This window comes from Mastacembelus armatus, chromosome 7 (genome assembly GCF_900324485.2).
Source record: "Mastacembelus armatus chromosome 7, fMasArm1.2, whole genome shotgun sequence".
NCBI classification, from domain to species: Eukaryota; Metazoa; Chordata; class Actinopteri; order Synbranchiformes; family Mastacembelidae; genus Mastacembelus; species Mastacembelus armatus.
This window is the reverse complement of record NC_046639.1, coordinates 3746182-3764194: the sequence shown is the minus strand read 5'-3', so window position 1 is coordinate 3764194 and position 18013 is coordinate 3746182. Positions and strand designations below refer to the sequence as shown.

Below are 18013 nucleotides of genomic sequence, written 5' to 3'. Positions count from 1 at the left end.
GTAGGGTGTAGTTTACAGTACCGGAAATGGAAAGAGAAAGGAGAAGAAGAAAAGGCTCCGCCCCTCCCTCCGCTAGCTAGCTAGCTACAGCTGGGAAGAGGTGACAAATCTTTCAGGTATCGTGCAAAAGCAATCATTATGTTTGTATAGCACCGTAGATACATATCGATAAAGACACTAAAACATAATAGCGCTTATTCTGGCGTATATTCGAAATATATACACACAAAGGCAGACGTTGTCTTTGTTTTGATTCGTGTTGACGAAGTCAGGCTTCAGTGTTGTGTTTTTCGTGGAAGGCCTACACTGTTGTAACTTTGGATTTCCGGTGCCATGTTGCTGTCAGGCTGAAGAGCTAATTACCAAAACTGTTCTAACGTTATACAGTTGTTCTTGTCATGACTTGAGTATGCAAACTCACAGAATACCCATTCTTTGCTCCTCCAGGATATTATCATAATGAGTTATGCAGAGAAGCCAGAGGACATTACAAGGGAAGAGTGGATGGATAAACTCAACAATGTCCACATTCAGAGAGCAGATATGAACAGGCTCATCATGAACTACCTGGTGACAGGTGAACTACAGATTTCTTTGTTACCCAGAGTTTGTTTTCAGTTCAGTGTGCTGTGTTTTAATGGGGAATGTGTGAGATTACAACATGTTTTCTGTCCAACAGAGGGCTTCAAGGAGGCAGCAGAGAAGTTCAGGATGGAGTCTGGCATAGAGCCTAGTGTGGATTTGGATTCCCTAGATGAAAGAATTAAGATCAGAGAGATGATCCTGAAGGGACAGATCCAGGATGCCATTGCACTGATCAACAGTCTGCACCCGGAGCTGCTGGATACCAACCGTTATCTTTACTTTCATCTGCAGGTAAAATAAAACACAGCGCCCCTTGCATAGCAAGAATCCAGGCTTTTCATTTTTACCTATAATATTTGCACTGCCTGTTTTAATACTGCACTCTCTGGGTTTCCGTATTTGCAGCAGCAGCATCTGATCGAACTGATTCGTCTGAGGGAGACTGAAGCTGCCCTCGAATTTGCTCAGTCTCAGTTAGCAGAGCAGGGAGAAGAGAGCCGAGAATGTCTGACAGAGATGGAAAGGACACTGGCCCTCCTAGCATTTGACAACCCTGAGGAGTCACCTTTTGGAGATCTGCTCAATATGATGCAGAGACAAAAGGTAGGGTCAATATTACATTTTTGTCATTTGTGGGAAAAAATTGTTTGTGCAGTATGTACTTTTATGTTGCTACTTGTGTATCTGGTATCTGTTCTGTTTCTTCTACTGTACTCATTTCTTCCTTTTTAAAAGAGCTCTTGATCTAGAAGAGAATGTTGGACTAAATAAAAATACAATAAAAAAACTAAAAACAAACTTTATGCCTTTAAACTTTATGGAGGTCATGATTTTCATCAATTTTCTGCAGACTGGTGATTGTTAGAGCTGCAGTCTTAACCTGTTTTTAAATTTTAATTGTTAAATCTTAAATTGCAAAACCTCTTTAACCTAAAGTTACAAGATTGGGATTTGGCATTTAAAGGCATTTACACAACATGAAAGCTTTAACTAAAAACATTATTGTGTTTAATTACTATGAATTATAGGATCCACCTAATAACAGTGTAACGCCTTCACTACAATCCAACGTTGAATGTCCAATCCAATTTGAAAGTCTACAAAGGAATAACATGTATGTGCCTTTGTTTTTCAGGTGTGGAGTGAAGTGAATCAGTGTGTGTTAGATTATGAAAACAGAGAGTCAACACCCAAGCTGGCCAAGCTCCTGAAGCTACTGCTGTGGGCTCAAAATGAACTTGACCAAAAGAAAGTGAAGTATCCTAAAATGACAGACCTCAGCAAGGGAACCATTGAAGACCCCAAATAAGGACCTAGTGTGAAAACATACCACAGCATTACAAAATGGACACATTTCCCTTATCTATTTATACCCCCAGCAGATTGACTCATAGAGAACACAACCTTTTCTTTTTGGTAAGGGTTGCTTTTGATACTTTAATATCATAGAATGTGCAAACCTGATGATGGCATTTTAAAATGACTTCTCATACTAAGAGACCATACAGACTATTATTTTACCTGATTATAATTTACATGTTTATTTTATGTAAATTAGTATATTCCAGTTACACTAGTTTTTCTGTCTGTTGGCAGAGAAAGTTGTTGACATGTGTGAATGAAGCCTAAATTAGGCTGTCACTTTCTCTGTGTGACCATTTTAGGAGGGATTTGATGTTCAGGGAACATGGTTGGCTCTGTGTGCACTGCCTCAAATAAACTCATTCTTTTCCTTACAATAAAAGCCAGTAGTCTTTTAGCTAGTGCTGTAGCCAAAGCAAGATATTTGGGATGTTTCAAACTACTGTGACTTAGAAAGTAACACTCATTACTAGAGTTGTATTACAATATTGCTTAAAATATTACATAAAGATGCAGAGATCAACAAGGACAAAGAAAAGATCCACCTTCAAGCAGTTTATCACACAGTCAGTTAAAGGATAAGCCAAGATGGAACGATATAAACTTTGCAGCATACTGTGACTGTGCAAGCTTATAGGAAGCCTCCTTTGCATACAGTTATGAAATATCTAAGGTGACATTAAAAGATGTGAATGAATAAAATCCATGTCCACAGACATGGAGACCCTTATGCAGATGGATTATGTACAAGTTTGGGATAAGTAGCTCTTTTGCAGAATGTTTTTTTGCTGATTTATTATTTTGCAATAAAAGTTCATTTTTAAACTGGGCAAGCGATAAAGGACTATTGTTTTCAAATTTCAAAGTGCACGGGTGGAGAGTAACTCAGTACATTTAATCATGTGTTTATTTTATGCATAATACTGAAGCATTGGAGTGTTGCTTCAAATATGGCAAATATTGGTTACTAGTCACTTTGCTATATAAGTGACTAGTAACTACATCTGACTTTACAAAACACTCTGACCAGCTACATTAAAGTACTCTTTACATGTTAATGTTTACATTAACATGCAATAATCCAATATTATCGTGGGGGAAGTATTCAGATTTTTTACCTAAGTCAAAATGTTAATGTAATATGAAAATACTCCCCAACAACTAAAAGAAAAATCCTTGCATTTAAAATGTCACTTGAATCAAAGTACATAAATGTTATCAGCAAAATGGATTTAAATATGATCCATGAAAGATAAATGTCCACTGTCAGTTCTACACTATGTTATATTATTGGATTATTATCACAGATCCACTCATTTATAAGTAGTTGGTTGAGATGGGACTAAATTTAGCATTTTTATTTATTGCTGGGTAGTTTTAATCTGTAACATACTGTATTATTATTATTTTGTATTTATTATATTTTAAGATTATCTACCTGCTTATCTTGATCTGCAAAGTCTTAACTAAAACTGTCAAATGCAGTTAAAGTCCTATATTAAAATGTTTATTAATATTTCTATGCAGAATATAATTAGAATTCATAGTAGATTTAAATACTAGAGCATGATTCCTGTAAGTTGTATACTATCATACTGTATATTATATTATTGGACTTATTAAGGATGCAGTAAACACTGTGTAGTTTATACTGCTGGAAAGGTTTAGTGTAACAATGCGTTATATTTGTTAAGGTATGTTTTTCATGTAAAATCGTTTGTAAATTAACTAAAACTGTCAAATAAATGTATCATTACTCCCTATACAACTGCTATATATTATATATATATTACTACTTGTGCATAAATGTTTAAGTAGCACAGTCAGTTGTAAAACATGTGTGTAATATTTCTTTCTGAATTGTAGTATAAAGTATAAATTGACAATACTTTATACTGCAAATATTTCAGTATAAGTATCTCAAATGTGTACGTAGAAATACTTAGTGGTGTTAATACATTTGCATTCCACTACTGTTAGCTAATGACATTAAACTAAATTTGACCAACATTTTGAAAATACTTCTTGGTCCTATAGAGCACATGCAGCTCCAGGGACCCGAGAAGTTTGGGGGCCCCTTAAAGGAGCCTCTGTATGACTGTTCCTTGTTTGAAGGTTTGAAGGCTCAGATAAATAACGTACAAGGGCCCCAAAGCTGAGCTGGCCACGAAGACAAACAGGGTGACAACACAAAGTGTGTCCTTTCAGCGTGAGGCTCCTATAACAAGACTTTTATCAGTCTGTGCTTATTTTCTCATAACCCGTCCATGCGTCTATTACTTTAGTACTACGTAATACTTACATAATGAAGTATTTTAAAGTGTTACTATAACCTGGGTTTACCATGTGTACTTCTTCACACGGACTGTAAAAGTTGTGTTGCATGCAGAGTATTACATAACGATTTCCTGCTAAGTCCTAATAGTTGGAGGGGGCACACGGACCATCAGGACCACCCTGCCTGTGGCCGCTGCGCACATCCCTGGTCCTCAGCCTCACAAGGCACCGTGGCGTCCTCCCCGGGCGAGGACAGGTCAGCGGGGGAGCCGCGTTACATCCCGCTGCCGAGGCGCCGCCGACACCTTCAGGTTAGCTACGTTTTCTTTAATGCACCGTCATGTTTTGGGAAGAGGCCGGAGCCAGAGGCGTCTCTCTGGCGACTTAATGCCCTCCGTAATGGATGAAACGGCAGACTACCAGGCGGATAAAACAGACCATCTCACTAATTCACTTCCTGATCAACCCTACCGATCACAGTAAGAACTGCGTGGCTGGCCGGAGGAGGCTGGAGAGAAAAACTGACACGTGGATCACTGCTCCGGAGACATCAGGAAAAACAGTCCCTCCTCTGCCTCGCCGCTTTTCCTGTTACTCCGGTCTTTCAGGATACGTCTCGAAAGACATGACTATATAAATACTTCACGAAAAGGAATCGCATTATCTCTGTATCGTTTACTTTTCTGAGTGAACGCCCGGGGAAAAGATTGAAAGTAAAAAGTAACTAGCCAAGCGACTGAAAAGGAGGAGGCTGCAGGTAATCTCGCGTTGAATGGCAGTAATTCAAAAACATGTTAAGAACTATAGTCCAGATGTGGTCTGTCACAAGGAAAACCATCCGTCTGAGAAGATCGGGCTCGCTGGGTGTCAGAAGAAGTGGCCCGAGCACAACGTCAGCTGGTCAAGGTAACGTCTTAATAGTTTTATTCAGCAGCGCTTCAACAGGCTTATTACACATTTCCCCAGTGACTGAATCAAAATCAGTGGTCATACTTTCCTCTGTCATACATAGACACATTCTCTGTAGCAGTAACTGGAAAGACACGTATCATTATGGCGTGTCATAGTTCAGTAATCCCACATAAGTAGGAAGTAAGTTGTCCCGACTTAATGTCTTACTATTATTTTATTAAGTTATTGTGTTTTTCTCACTATATACTCTGAAATTATTTTCCTTACTAATGGGCATGTTGCACCTATTCCCTCTTGGTATTACCAAACCATGATGGGAACATGTATGTAGACACTGTTTTAATCAATGCTGAATGAAACTAGGCATTAGGAGCAGTGTCTCCCTTCCTCAGTCACACAAACCATCCTCTGGATCAAAGTCCAAAGTGTGTCTCAAATAATTCAGTATGTTCTCCTCTTGTGCAGGCCAGTGGCGAGGATATGGACCGTGGTGCTGCTGCTCGGGACGTGCCTCCTATACTGTGCCCGAGTGGCGATGCCCATCTGTGCCGTCAGCATGGCAGAGCAGTTCGGCTGGAGCAAGAGGGAGTCTGGCATGGTGCTGGGCAGCTTCTTCTGGGGCTACTGCTTCACCCAAGTGCTCGGAGGCTACGTCAGCGACCGGTAGGGATTATTTGAGCTCAGTCTGTGAGCTGATACTGGCATGAGGATAATTGTGTCTACGCAGGTGTGTGCTGTGACATGAATTTTTGCAGTGAAACTCGTTCTCATTTGAAACCTTTTTCAGCTTCCTGCTTGTTGGGTGTAATTTGCATGACATTACTGGCAGAGATGCAAATGGACAGGCATTGACAGATAATGCAGTGAATGCATGTTTACTTTCTGTTCTCATGTTGTGGGCTCACACTAATTACACAGAGAAAACCTGCGTATGTCTGAAGCATTTTGTTTGCTAAAGAAATGTAACAATAAAGTTAATAGTCTGAAGTTATTGTCACTATATACTGTACATTACAAAACATCCATAGTTCCTGATTTTACTTCTACTAACAAAGACTCTCTAAGATAAATGACAGACTGTATTCTTCATGCACAGGGTGGGGGGTGAGAAAGTCCTCCTGCTGTCTGCAGCAGCGTGGGGGTCGATGACGGCCTTCACCCCTGTCCTGGCCCACTTCTGCTCCCAGCCAATCTTCTCCATGACACTGGCCCGTTTCCTCATGGGCCTGTTGCAAGGTGAGTGGGATTGGCTTGATATTATTGTAAATCTGTGCAACACAATTCATTTAAGGAATGTTGCTCCTTCCAGACTTTGACAACAGCTGGAAGGGCTAATTAGTCAGCTTCTTCACAAGTCTACTGTTTGTGTTAGGGAATTAGATAAGGGCAGACATCATGGATGCCTAACTACACATATTAAAGTCCTTGAAAATGATTTGCCTTTTCTGTTGTGATTAAAAATCTGTCATTTGCCATTTTGTGGTGCATTCTTCCAAAAAAAGTGTTTTATTTAAAGCTCTATAAGAGCAACAACTAATGTGATTTGCAGGTATCTAGACAGCAGAAAGTAAAACAGAACACTCATACTGATGAACTATTTCATACTTTCACAGCAGGGAATTGCAGATCATGTCACTTTTATCTGCAGCCTACAGCTCTGTCTATCTTAGTGAAAGTGCAGCTCTTATGTGGTGTCACGGGGCTTTTTGCAACACTGGACTGTAAAATGAAAAACATTTGATGTTAGTTCTAAAGAGGGAATTTCAAACAATTCATTATCTTCTTAAGCATTTCTTAAGCATACTCACATTTCTTAAAAAATCCACCATTTCTCCTCAGATTATATCAGTTTGTTTTGTGCAGTGAGGTGTTAAAAAAAACCTTCCTTCTACTGCTCATTAAATTCTTCTATGCTTTCTAAGCATGGGCTGATTGTTTTCTGTCCTGATCTAAGGAGTTCATTATCCGTCTCTGGCGAGTCTGTGCTCTCAAAAGGTGGTGGAAAGTGAGAGAGGTTTCCTGATGAGCACTGTGGGTAGCGGCTCCTACCTGGGGTGAGTCAAGTGTTATGTAATAAATAGGGAACTGTGGGAAAGGGAGTGTTGCAAAGTGCAAAGAGGAGGGGTTCACTTGGGAACTCTGTGTATTCTGATTGTGCAGTCACTTCTAAATACACATCTATGAAAATAGTACTTTTACTATCTGTATCCACATGTATAGACTGTTTCATTATAACAACCATATTTAGTATATGCCTAATCTAACCTTCATATATTAAAACACAGCACAACACAGCAAGTGCATGTGATTAGTTTTATCTTGCTTCGACCTTGTTTTTCAGCACTCTGGTGATTGGAGGGGCGGGCTCCCTCATGTTGGATCTGTATGGCTGGGAGAGTGTTTTCTATGTGTCTGGTCTCCTCTCAGTCCTGTGGGCCTACTGCATGTGGAAATATCTACTCAAAGGAGAAGGCAAGAGAGGTTTTAACTGTGTCATCGGTGTCTGCGGTGTCATTACATGCTGTTATGTTGTAGCTGCTTACCTGTATTATTGTGGTCATCTGTTCTTGCAGGGCCTATCATCACCCTTGAGGCCTTGGGAAGTGGCGGGCCCCAGTCCAAGCTGACCAAGAGACACTGGTTACGGCTCTTCAAACAACCTGCAGTCTGGTGAGATGAACACAGAGGAAGGGAAAGAAAAGTGTACCTGGCTGAGCACGAGGGCATGTGTAAACCTTTGTGTGAATGTGTGCATTTTGTACTTCATCCATATGCATAGCTGTTAATATGTTATTCAAATGAATGGGTGTCTGTCCAGCAGAATTTGAGTCAGAGAATTCTGCTATATTATGCAGCTAAATGCAATATTCAGATGATAAAATGCTGCTTTAATGCATGTGTTTCAGAACCACAAAAATATGATTTAGTGGCTGTGAAAGAAAATTTAAGAAGAATGGCGAAATGTATCACATTGTATCTCGGTCTTGACAGGTCATAATTTAGCACGGAAGGAAGGTTCTGTGGTAAAGCAGTTCCTGTGGACTGAGAACCAGATTATTATATATACCAGATTTGAGAACAGTAAATCTCCGTTTGCCTCAGCTCTCTGTTAATGCCTCCAGTATTGACTTCTTAGATTTGTAATGCAACTGATATGCTCAATTTTCAGTGACACGAAGAACCTCTGTGGTTTTATCTGATGTGTCTGTTCCGCCTTGAGAGTAACAGATTAGATGATAGTTTGATGGATATGATCCTAAAATATTCACAAACACTTTCAACAGCACGGTGCTCACATTAATACAAAAGACAAACAAGAGATGTCAAACAAGCAGTAAAGGCTGAAGCTTCTGTCAAACCAGCGACGGTGTTGAAACAAATGGGACACTGTCTCTGTAACCAACCGTGAACAACCTTTGGTATATGTCACTGTAGTTGAAATACATTATTTTGACTGTTTGTCTCTCTTCATTTCCCCCAACAGTGCTGTGATCATTACACACCTTTGTACAGCGAGCACCTTCTTCACTCTTTTGTCATGGCTACCAACATTCTTTAAAGACACTTTCCCTGATGCCAAGGTAACACACTCCTCTTTTGACCCAAAGACTGTAGAGAAAATAATTAAAGCAAAACAAACATGAGGGTTAAAAAAAAAAAAAGACGACTAGATGATTATTTAACAACTGGTTAAAAAAATACAGCTGGGTTATAATAAAATATTCCGATTTGGACCAAAGTGGTACACTGACCACCTGACTGACATTTCTATCCATACAGCTATGCCAACAGTCTGGCAACACAACATCCACGTCTAAAAAAAAAAAAAAAACAACGAGACAAGAACTAAGACCTAATGAAATGACTTAACACATTTGTGCTGTTTCTGGTCAAGTTCATTCATGCTCAGAAAACCTGTCATCCCTCAAGGGCTGGGTGTTCAATGTGATTCCCTGGTTGGTTGCCATACCGTCATCCCTCTTTAGCGGCTGCCTGTCTGACCACCTCATCAGCCAAGGTAGAGAAACCAGCGAGCAGATATCAGAATTATATTTACATGAAATTATATTTTAAATGATAGTTTATTACTTATAAGATAGCTGTATAACTGCCTGTCCTAATTCCTCTCTTGATCACCCCTCAGGCTCCGATACAGCCTCAGTGAGGAAGTTGATGCAGGTAAAATATTTGACATTATTTTGTGTATTTGTCATCTGTCTCACTGCAGATTTACTTCACACCCAGCGGATATATGTCCTCTCTCCTATTTACACTTGTACATAATGTATTTTGTTGAATTATGTTGTTTTGTGTTCATCTGTCCCTTTGTTAGTTTTTCTCCATGGGTGTGTCCAGTGTATTTACCCTTCTTCTGTGTGGGAACACCACCTTTCCCTGGGCTGTAGCATTTGTGTCTGCCACCATGGGCTTCACCACCTTCAGTCACAGGTACCAGCACCCACAGTGTCTTCACACCATCTCTGGCCCTGTAATCAACACATATTTAGCTTTAAATGTGGTGGGTGTTTCCCAAGCATCGGTTTGTCAGTTGTGTTGTCTATGCTCTGCTTTGTCTTGGTGATACCACTTAACCCACTATTTACCTCTGAGTCATTGAATTTCTTTGTGTTCTGTGATCTTTGCCTTAATCACTTAGGAAAAATTGCCAAACAAACAAACAGTGTTTGAAGATCCGTAACCAGTGTCTGTTGGTCTTGAACTTATCCTTCATATGTCCTGCCTGCTAAAATTGGGTCATTCATGTCTACTTTCATCCATAATAAGGATAAATTATAATAGGCCCTTGCCTTCACTGTCAGTGGGCTCGGGCCTAATGAGATCCAAAAAGCAAACATTGCTTCAGAGAAGGAAAAAAAGGCATTTTCTGCAAAATGTTGTCAAGTACAGATTTATACACTTTAGTGTGCTAGTGAGAATTTACAGCAGAAAGAACAGGTTCTAAAAAGACTTGACAACTGTTATGTTTATGATAAATAAGGAGCAGGTGAAACAATGAAACAGTATGGTTTTCCAACAACAGCGTCACTCGGTGGCCGAGAAGAATAAACTATATCAGGCTTATGTTGTGTAACTAAAACTTGTTAAGGGGATCAGTTCATTGTTGGTTTTGGGCCTTAATGGGATTTATTGCTAATTAGAAGAATATATCACAGGCTTTTCCTTTATCTTCTTCACTTTGTGCCAAAATAAGTGTAATTGCATGCTAACAAAAGGGTGGGTGCACAATTGTGGCTGAGGCGCCATGAGACATGCCACAAAAGATGATGACATATGACCACAAGCATGAGCACATTATCAGCTGTGTGGTGTGATAAGAGCTAAGTGGCCTGTAAATATATATTTGAACTTTCAGTTAATTTGTTGTTCACATCTTGTATTTGTAGTAATTTTATAATCTAATGCTAATGTTTTATTTTTTTTAAGTTTTAAATCACTGAATTATACCAATATTTCTCCAGTACATCAAACATGTCTCCAAATGTTAAGATAAGATAAATGATTCTATTTACATTTTAGGTCTGGTCCTTCCAGAGCAACAGTATTTTTTAAAAGAGCTTAATGTCTAAAAAGTCTTTTCCCAGACTTGCTAAGTACAATATATACAATAGAGGACAGCAGTCTGGGAACACTACGTAATTTATTTATAATTATTTTTCTCTTCTACTGTAATTCTAATCTTTTTATCAGTATCATTTTGTGAGGGTGATTATTGGTTTTATTGAGACAATTTATGAGATAATACACGTTAAAATATATATCTTCATCTTACAGTGGGGTATCTGTAAATGTTCAAGATCTTGCTCCATCCTGTGCTGGAGCTTTATTTGGTAAGTTTAAAAATAATGATTTCAAACTCTGTTAAAATTTTCTATAAAGTTATTATAACTGAGATTATTATAACTGAGAAACCTTTTAACACTGACATAACGGATCAATTTTTGAAACCTCTGCTTAACATTTTAATTACATGTTAAAATTTCTCTGCATTTTATTTCTTCTACAGGTGTTATGAATACATGTGGTGCTTTCTCAGGTGAGTTTCAGTCAGCCACATTAAAAGAAATGCCCATGATTAATCTTTCAAGCTGCTAAATTATTATTTTTGCCTCTAACAATCCAGTAAGTGAAATTATTGATTCACTCTAAACTAAAGTTTGAGCTGATGTGTCTCCCGTCAGTCACCCCGGCTCCAATGTGCTATGTATATTTTATTAAAGGAGCATGATGGAGTTTGTGTCAGATGAAAAATACAGGGAACAGAGGATGTCAGTTAGTGGTCCTGTGAGAGACTGTGAACTGTGACATTTCCTCTGTGGAAATCTGAAATGAACTATCACCCGGACAATGATGTCAGCCTTGTTTTTGTTATAATTATGCAATTAATGGTGACTGTGTGTTCTTGCACAGGGGTCCTAATGGTCTATTTCTCGGGGTATCTCATCGAGGCCACAAGTTCGTGGGCGTCTGTGTTTGGTCTCATCACTACAGTCAACCTGCTGGGTCTCTGCACATTCCTGGCTTTCGGTGAGGCCCGCCGGGTTGACATTGACTTTAGTAAAGTCCGCCACCACAACATCCACATCTAAATCATCACTCAGATGGACCAGAATGCTGTTTCCAAGGGAGATGTGACCTTGGGCAACCAGCAGCTAAGACATTATCCCCACTGGTGAACTAGCCAATGGACAGTAAGCTGCACATGGATAAATCCTGGATGTAATATCTGGGAAAATCTGATGGGCTCTGTTTCTGTTTGAAAAAGTACTGGAACAGTTACTGAAAAGCACACAGCAGGGACTGCACAGTGTTACTGGCAAATCTTGTGGAGCTAAAGCAGTGACTCCTAAAAAATACAGCTGTGTCCTAGGACACTGTGTTTACAGAGGATGTGGAATGAGAACACTTACAGGAGAAAAGGTCTACACTACCTCCAGGTCCCAACTTGTCTGGCACATGGTGGTTAAAATCTGCTGGGCTACTCTTTGGTAATTTGTTAGAGAACGTGTTACCTAGGACTAGTAAAGTCAGACTGAATGCTCACTGTTCTGGTGTGTGCTGACAGAGCCGTGAATGTGACGGATGTGTTAGTCTCAGGAGCTCTCTGGCAGCTGTGACAAATCAAGGTGGCGTGCTCTTACCCTGCAGGGATGGGGCAGGCAGAGTAGGTGACACAGGGAGGGCCCAACCTTTCATACCTGAAGTCTTTTATTAGTACGCCCCACTCACCCATCGCTGGGAGAACTGTCTGAGTGACACCTCATTACAGAGACACTAATTACTTGGCAGGCGCTTTAATGTCCTGTACGATTTACCTTCTGTGGTTCCCGTCTCCATGGTTACAAGCTCCTCTTATTGTTACAGTCCAGAGGGGGTCACAGAAAGCTTTATGGTAGCGGGGCTTTGACTGACTGCAGTCTCCCTGACTGTTGTCTCGAAAAATTTGTTTTGAATACGAAGACCAAAGGTTATTATATATTATTTTTATTTTCTTTCTATGTGATTGCATGCAATATAAATACCTCAATTATTTTGAGGTATTTATACCTCTTATATATATTTATACAGCTTAGGGATTTGATCAGAAGTGCGATGCAGTATGGGAAACCCAGAAGACCTCTTTAAGTTTACTGTCCTCACTTTTTTTTTTTTTTTACCTTTTCTCCTTTTCTTATCTTCACGTTCCTGCTTATGGAGCTAGGAACCTGTCCGTATTATCTAGGGTGCAGGTGTCAAACTCCAGTTCTCGAGGTCCACGGTCTTGCTTGCCCTACCCACTGGTGATCACCTGGATCAGGTGTGTTCAGCCAATCAGAAGCTCTTCCAGCTTCTGATTGGCTGAACACACCTGCAGGGATAGTTGATAAACAAGCAGGACAGTGGCACTTGAGGACTGGAGTTTGACACCCCTGAATTATGGGAAAACTGCACAGATGGACTAGGAGAACATTATTTGTGTTAAAAGATCCACACTTATCACATTTAAAATCATTTTACCTAAGCTTTGGAAAGCTCAGCACAGGAGGAAGTCTATAAATGTGTGTCAGATGTCACGTCTTTTAACTCTGTTGCATTAAGGCAAATCTAAATACCATAGTCTCCACATTACATTCTGACAGAATGAATGTCACTCGTCACACTGAGGATTAAAAATGACATGTTGCTTTCAATTCATTTAAAGAACTGGAAATCATTTGGTGTAATGTGATTACCGCAGAATGTAGCAACATAAAGTTAGCTGCATTTTTCTGGCTGAATGGTGAAGTGATTGTTGCGTTTAGCTTTAGCATACACAGCACAGTTTTACAATTTCTTTTTTACATTCAGAAGATTTCTTATCTAGATGCTTGATGTGTACTTTAAATCTATGCATTTATTTTGTGCCTGATTTAAGCAACGGGAGAACTGCAAGATACACCCACTGTGGTCACACAGTGTAACTAATTTATCATTGTTCAGCACAGATATTTGCCTTCTTACTAGGAGTTTTGTTGCTTTTGTGTCACTTGACATTGTTAGTTACATACAAAGACACACAGACTTATGTTCCCTTGGATGTTTTCTATAAGCATCTGGAAGTGTGTCTGTTGTTTCTCACGTTGTCGTTATCTTTGTTCTTTTAAAGTCAAGATATTTTTTTCTGCGCAAAATGAATATTTATGTTATTTGTGTGTGATACAAAATCACAACTTATAGAGTGACTATAGAATAACCTGACAGCTGTTCTGAAATCAGATTTAGATGTCGTATGAGTCTGTACATACACTATATTTATAGTGATTGTACACAACGTATAGATAATTAGGTCTATTTACATAGGTCTGCTGTACAAAACAGTCAGTCTTTGACATCCATCTAATGTTATTCTTCCCAAACTAATGCCACATATTCCTGAGATGTGCATTATTTAGAACAGCTTTCATTGGCTCTGCCCTGGTTTTTGTTATTGTCGACATCATGCAAAACGTAAACATGTACATGATAAATAGCTGGAGTTCTGTTTACCAAGATATTTAAGTTTCTGAAAGTTCTCTGACAATTGGTTTTTGATAAAGTGTGAAATATGTATGATAAAAAATACATGAATGCAAAAAAATGCAGTATTCTAATGCTATTAAGATATGCTGTATTTAAATGCATATATATATGTGAACTTTGAATAAAAATATATTTTGTCAGCAACTGGGTTGTTTAAATATGCTACACTGTCTATGTATTTTCCTCTGTAGTGCCACAGAGAGGCAGTGCAGGATCAATATTGAGGAGACTACCATCTATCCTCCATGTACTGAGAATCGAGGACTGTGTTTTTACTGAGCTGACTTTCACCTTAGAGCAAATATTGTCCATTGTTACATGAGACAATATTCATACACCTTTCTGCACTGCATACAAGTCAAACTTTAGGTGTTGAAGTGTTTTTCTACTATAAAGCTGAGAACAGTTTATCTCAACATCAGTAACATCAATTCTACATGTGAGCAGGTTCTGGTGCAGGTCGTTCCTATTTCCACTAGCAGTTCAGCACAGGCCCAGATCCCGAGTCCGGGCCAGCAGGACGTATGTGGTGGCACCATATGGCAGGATGCCGTGTGCCATGTTGGCTAGCTGGCACTGCCCACGTGTGAACGGCCAGACGCTAGTCAACCCAACCCACTCCTTCTCATGGGACTGAACGGCTCAGGTTGCCATGGAGACGGGTGGCTTGTGGCTGCCGCGTGGCAAAGAAAAGAAAGGGAGGGGTCACAACTGTGTGAAAGTAACAAGTCAGACAGAAGTCAGTGGAGTGGAGGGTACTGGTCATTTTGGCTTTTAATGTACAGTTCATACAAAAAAAAAGAACAGGCCTGGTGTTAAAGAGGTGGTCGCTCGCTTATTGGAGTGCTCTCAGTGACAGAAAATGGCGTTGTAAAAGCAGACATAATCATGATGAGTGGCCCACTATTTAATTAGCAGAAATGAAACACAGTGAGGGGAGTGTGGAGGAGAGGGGAGACAGACCCTCCTCCAACTTGTCGGCTGGTAAGGGTAACCCAGTAAAGGCAGGGACCATCAGAGCCAGAGATACATGTAAATGAAATAGCCCCATTAATTAGTAATTAACATCAAGTTAATGACATTTCACTGTGTTGCCATCTCATCCTATGTCCTTCCTCTGTGGTGGAGGGGCTGTCTCTGCAGTCCCTGATCTGAATGCTAATTAGTGCAAAGCCAAACTGCCATATAGGAATACCTAATAATATAGAGGCCCAGTTTAAGACTGGTCATTGTGCAGGGAGGATTAATCACTTTGTAGTAATAGATCAGGAGGCTTTATAAGTCTGCCGCTCCTTAGAGGGTTGTGATATTGAAGGCCATTGACAGGTTTTATGTGCTAATTGCGTTGCGACTATTAGCCTAACTTTGGGTTATCCCTTACGGCTTAGAACTACTTTTAACCATTGTAGTTTTCAAAACGCATCCAAGAAATGTTTCTGTTAAGTGAGCATGAAATGATTTGGTACGTCAAGTCTCATTATTTCGGTGTTTGAGTTTGAGAGCTCAGCAGTGGATACACTCATTTGTTTTGGGTCACCTACTGAGCCTAAATCAGCTCTGTGACAGAGGTAATTTTACATGATTTGACTGCAGTTAGGGACAGTATCTCTGTCAAACTAGATAAAACATGAAGTTAACACTCTGAACACAGCAATGCCCCTGGATCGACAAGCATGGTAGCCCCAAAAACGAAGAAAACATATTCACATATTAATGTGCAAGGCATGTCCTACCAATGCTAAGCTGTGTTTTAAGTCTGCAACAGTTTATTCTATCTCCATTCTGATTTTCTCTTTCTTTCACTGTGATTAACATCTCTCTCTTTCAGTGAATCTCTCTGTTTCCCTTCTTTTTCTTTCCCTTCAGTCCAACTCTGTTCTGATACATAATTGACCCTTTTAAGGGTTCCCCTGGTGCCACAGCACATCTACCATTACCTCACCACACAGACACACACACACACAGACACACACACACACACACACACACACACACACACACACACACACACACACACACACACACACACACACACACACACACACGCACACACAGACACACACAACAACCAAATATGTTGATTTCTGTCAATTAAACCCCATCAGCTGTTTGCCTCCTGCTAGACATATGGCCTGTGTTAAATCTAAAGAGCAAATGGAGCCGCCATTGAGAGGGGCATCATTTTAATGGAACCCTGAGGGACAAGACCCACACCTGCGCAATAATAACATTAAACCATGCTCAACCCACTGGCCAGATGAGGACAGTGTTGGTTTTGCATGTGTGTGTGTGTGTGTATATATATAAACATTTTTCTATCTTAATTCAGACCCACTAGCAATAGTAATATTAGTTTTATACAACAAAGTAAGATTGCAGTAATGTCTGCAGCTATAGGCTCCACAGTTAGGTTTGCTTTCAATCCTTTACAGTGTTCTGTTTTCAGAGGGCAGTTCAGGCTACTTTCAGCCTCTAATATTTGTTATTATATAAGCCAGAGAAACAAAGGCACAAATGCACTCTATCATTGCAGACTACCTCTCCCCTGCAGTCACAGTCAAAGGTTTTTTTTTTTTTTTTTTTTTTTTAAATTTTGCCAAACAAATGACTACGGAGTTCACAGGTCCTTAGTCAGAAATAGAGACAAAACACTGAACAAATGTTTAAAAATGTAATTTTAGAAAACAATATGGTGTTATGCCTTTGGCAGAGTATGTCAGATGTTTAGTTTTAAGACAAGAGGAGAACAGATTGCTCACAGTTAAATAACTAAAATAGCAAATATACCCAATTCACTCATAAGAATTTAAGAAGTATTTTTGTTAAATGTGAACTCTGTAGTATTAGTAGTCTTAGTAAACATACCAGTCTAGGAATTGACATTACTCCAGTGATTTTCTTTAAGGCTGGAACTAACAACTATTTACTTTACTTCTCAATCTGCTTATTATTTTCTTGAGCAATAGTTTAGTGTATAAAATGTTAGAAAATAATAAATATACAAAGTTCTTTGTTGTCCAAACCCTAACTTCATTATTCATTTTCTGTTGATCAACTAATGGATCAACTGACTAATTGTTTCAGGTCATTTTTTAGTAGATAACATGACATGCAGACATGTGTAAACGTGAATTTAAGCCATACAGCAAATCCTTTGATATGATTGAAATTTGTTATGATTGATTTTGAATGAATGAATTAGTGAGGATTAACCGGGTACAAATCACTTAAAGAATCTGTAGTTAAGAATGCATAAAATGTGCAAACACTATAAGTTTTAACACTATAAATATTACTATAAGTGGCAGGTGTGCAGATCTAGAGCTGCAACATTATTTTCATTAATAATCAAGCTGTTTTCAATAAAGCTCAGTGCAGATCATTCCTATTTTTTGCACATGAAAAAATACCAAATGCTCCACATTTGCAAACAAAATAAGTTCATGTTAACACCAAGATTAGAGGGGAGTTAGAGGCAATTCACACAGGAGAAAACCTGAAATGAAGGGAGTTTTTGCTTATTATATTCACACATAGTTCATGATAATCTGCAGCATTCTGTTTGTGCATGCACGTGAGGAGGTTAAACCCCCCCAATACCCCTTCACTCATCTGTTCCAGCTCTCCCCAGCTTCACACTGCTCACATCTCCAACACCACCAGATCTCCCCTTTTTTCCTGCTTGCTCTTTTCTAAAGTTTGGCTGTCAATCAGCAGTGGCCTCAGGCAACAGGCACTGATGAAAAGACCCCTGAGACAAGGAGACCCAAATTAGATTTCAATAAGGATGTTGAATATTCATATCAGGGAAACATCTAAA

The 18013-nt window shown here is 39.4% G+C and overlaps 2 protein-coding genes across 3 annotated transcripts; both read left to right on the top strand.

Annotated features, from left to right (window-relative positions):
• Window positions 1-21: 21 nt before the first annotated feature.
• Window positions 22-2777, top strand: LOC113145048 (glucose-induced degradation protein 8-B homolog). The gene is made up of 5 exons (XM_026331376.1): window positions 22-116; window positions 448-577; window positions 680-876; window positions 991-1188; window positions 1721-2777. Exons 2-5 carry the CDS (start codon window positions 460-462, stop codon window positions 1892-1894), a joined length of 687 nt encoding a protein of 228 aa, XP_026187161.1. The 5' UTR covers window positions 22-116; window positions 448-459; the 3' UTR covers window positions 1895-2777.
• Window positions 2778-4291: 1514 nt separating this feature from the next.
• On the top strand, window positions 4292-14249 carry slc17a9b (solute carrier family 17 member 9b). 2 transcript variants are annotated; one of them, XM_026333516.2, is made up of 14 exons: window positions 4292-4981; window positions 5054-5130; window positions 5602-5799; window positions 6233-6372; window positions 7091-7190; window positions 7478-7608; window positions 7710-7806; window positions 8621-8717; window positions 9067-9154; window positions 9281-9315; window positions 9470-9585; window positions 10930-10985; window positions 11162-11191; window positions 11566-14249. In XM_026333516.2, the coding sequence occupies exons 3-14, from the start codon at window positions 5672-5674 to the stop codon at window positions 11742-11744; spliced, it is 1197 nt and encodes a 398-aa protein (XP_026189301.1). In that variant the 5' UTR covers window positions 4292-4981; window positions 5054-5130; window positions 5602-5671; the 3' UTR covers window positions 11745-14249. The 2 variants fall into 2 exon arrangements, with proteins under 2 accessions (XP_026189301.1, XP_026189300.1); XM_026333515.2 differs by having other exon boundaries at window positions 4292-5130.
• Window positions 14250-18013: the final 3764 nt, after the last annotated feature.

What these genes read in the sequence shown, in the direction of transcription:
- LOC113145048 (XM_026331376.1), top strand. Translation starts at nt 460, where the DNA reads ATGAGTTATGCAGAGAAGCCAGAGGACATTACAAGGGAAGAGTGGATG. An exon ending in CATGAACTACCTGGTGACAG is followed by an intron (nt 578 to 679) that starts GTGAACTACAGA and finishes TCTGTCCAACAG; the next exon opens with AGGGCTTCAAGGAGGCAGCA. An exon ending in ATCTTTACTTTCATCTGCAG is followed by an intron (nt 877 to 990) that starts GTAAAATAAAAC and finishes CCGTATTTGCAG; the next exon opens with CAGCAGCATCTGATCGAACT.
- slc17a9b (XM_026333515.2), top strand. Translation starts at nt 4,997, where the DNA reads ATGGCAGTAATTCAAAAACATGTTAAGAACTATAGTCCAGATGTGGTC. An exon ending in GGAGGCTACGTCAGCGACCG is followed by an intron (nt 5,800 to 6,232) that starts GTAGGGATTATT and finishes CTTCATGCACAG; the next exon opens with GGTGGGGGGTGAGAAAGTCC. An exon ending in CAGTGAGGAAGTTGATGCAG is followed by an intron (nt 9,316 to 9,469) that starts GTAAAATATTTG and finishes TCCCTTTGTTAG; the next exon opens with TTTTTCTCCATGGGTGTGTC.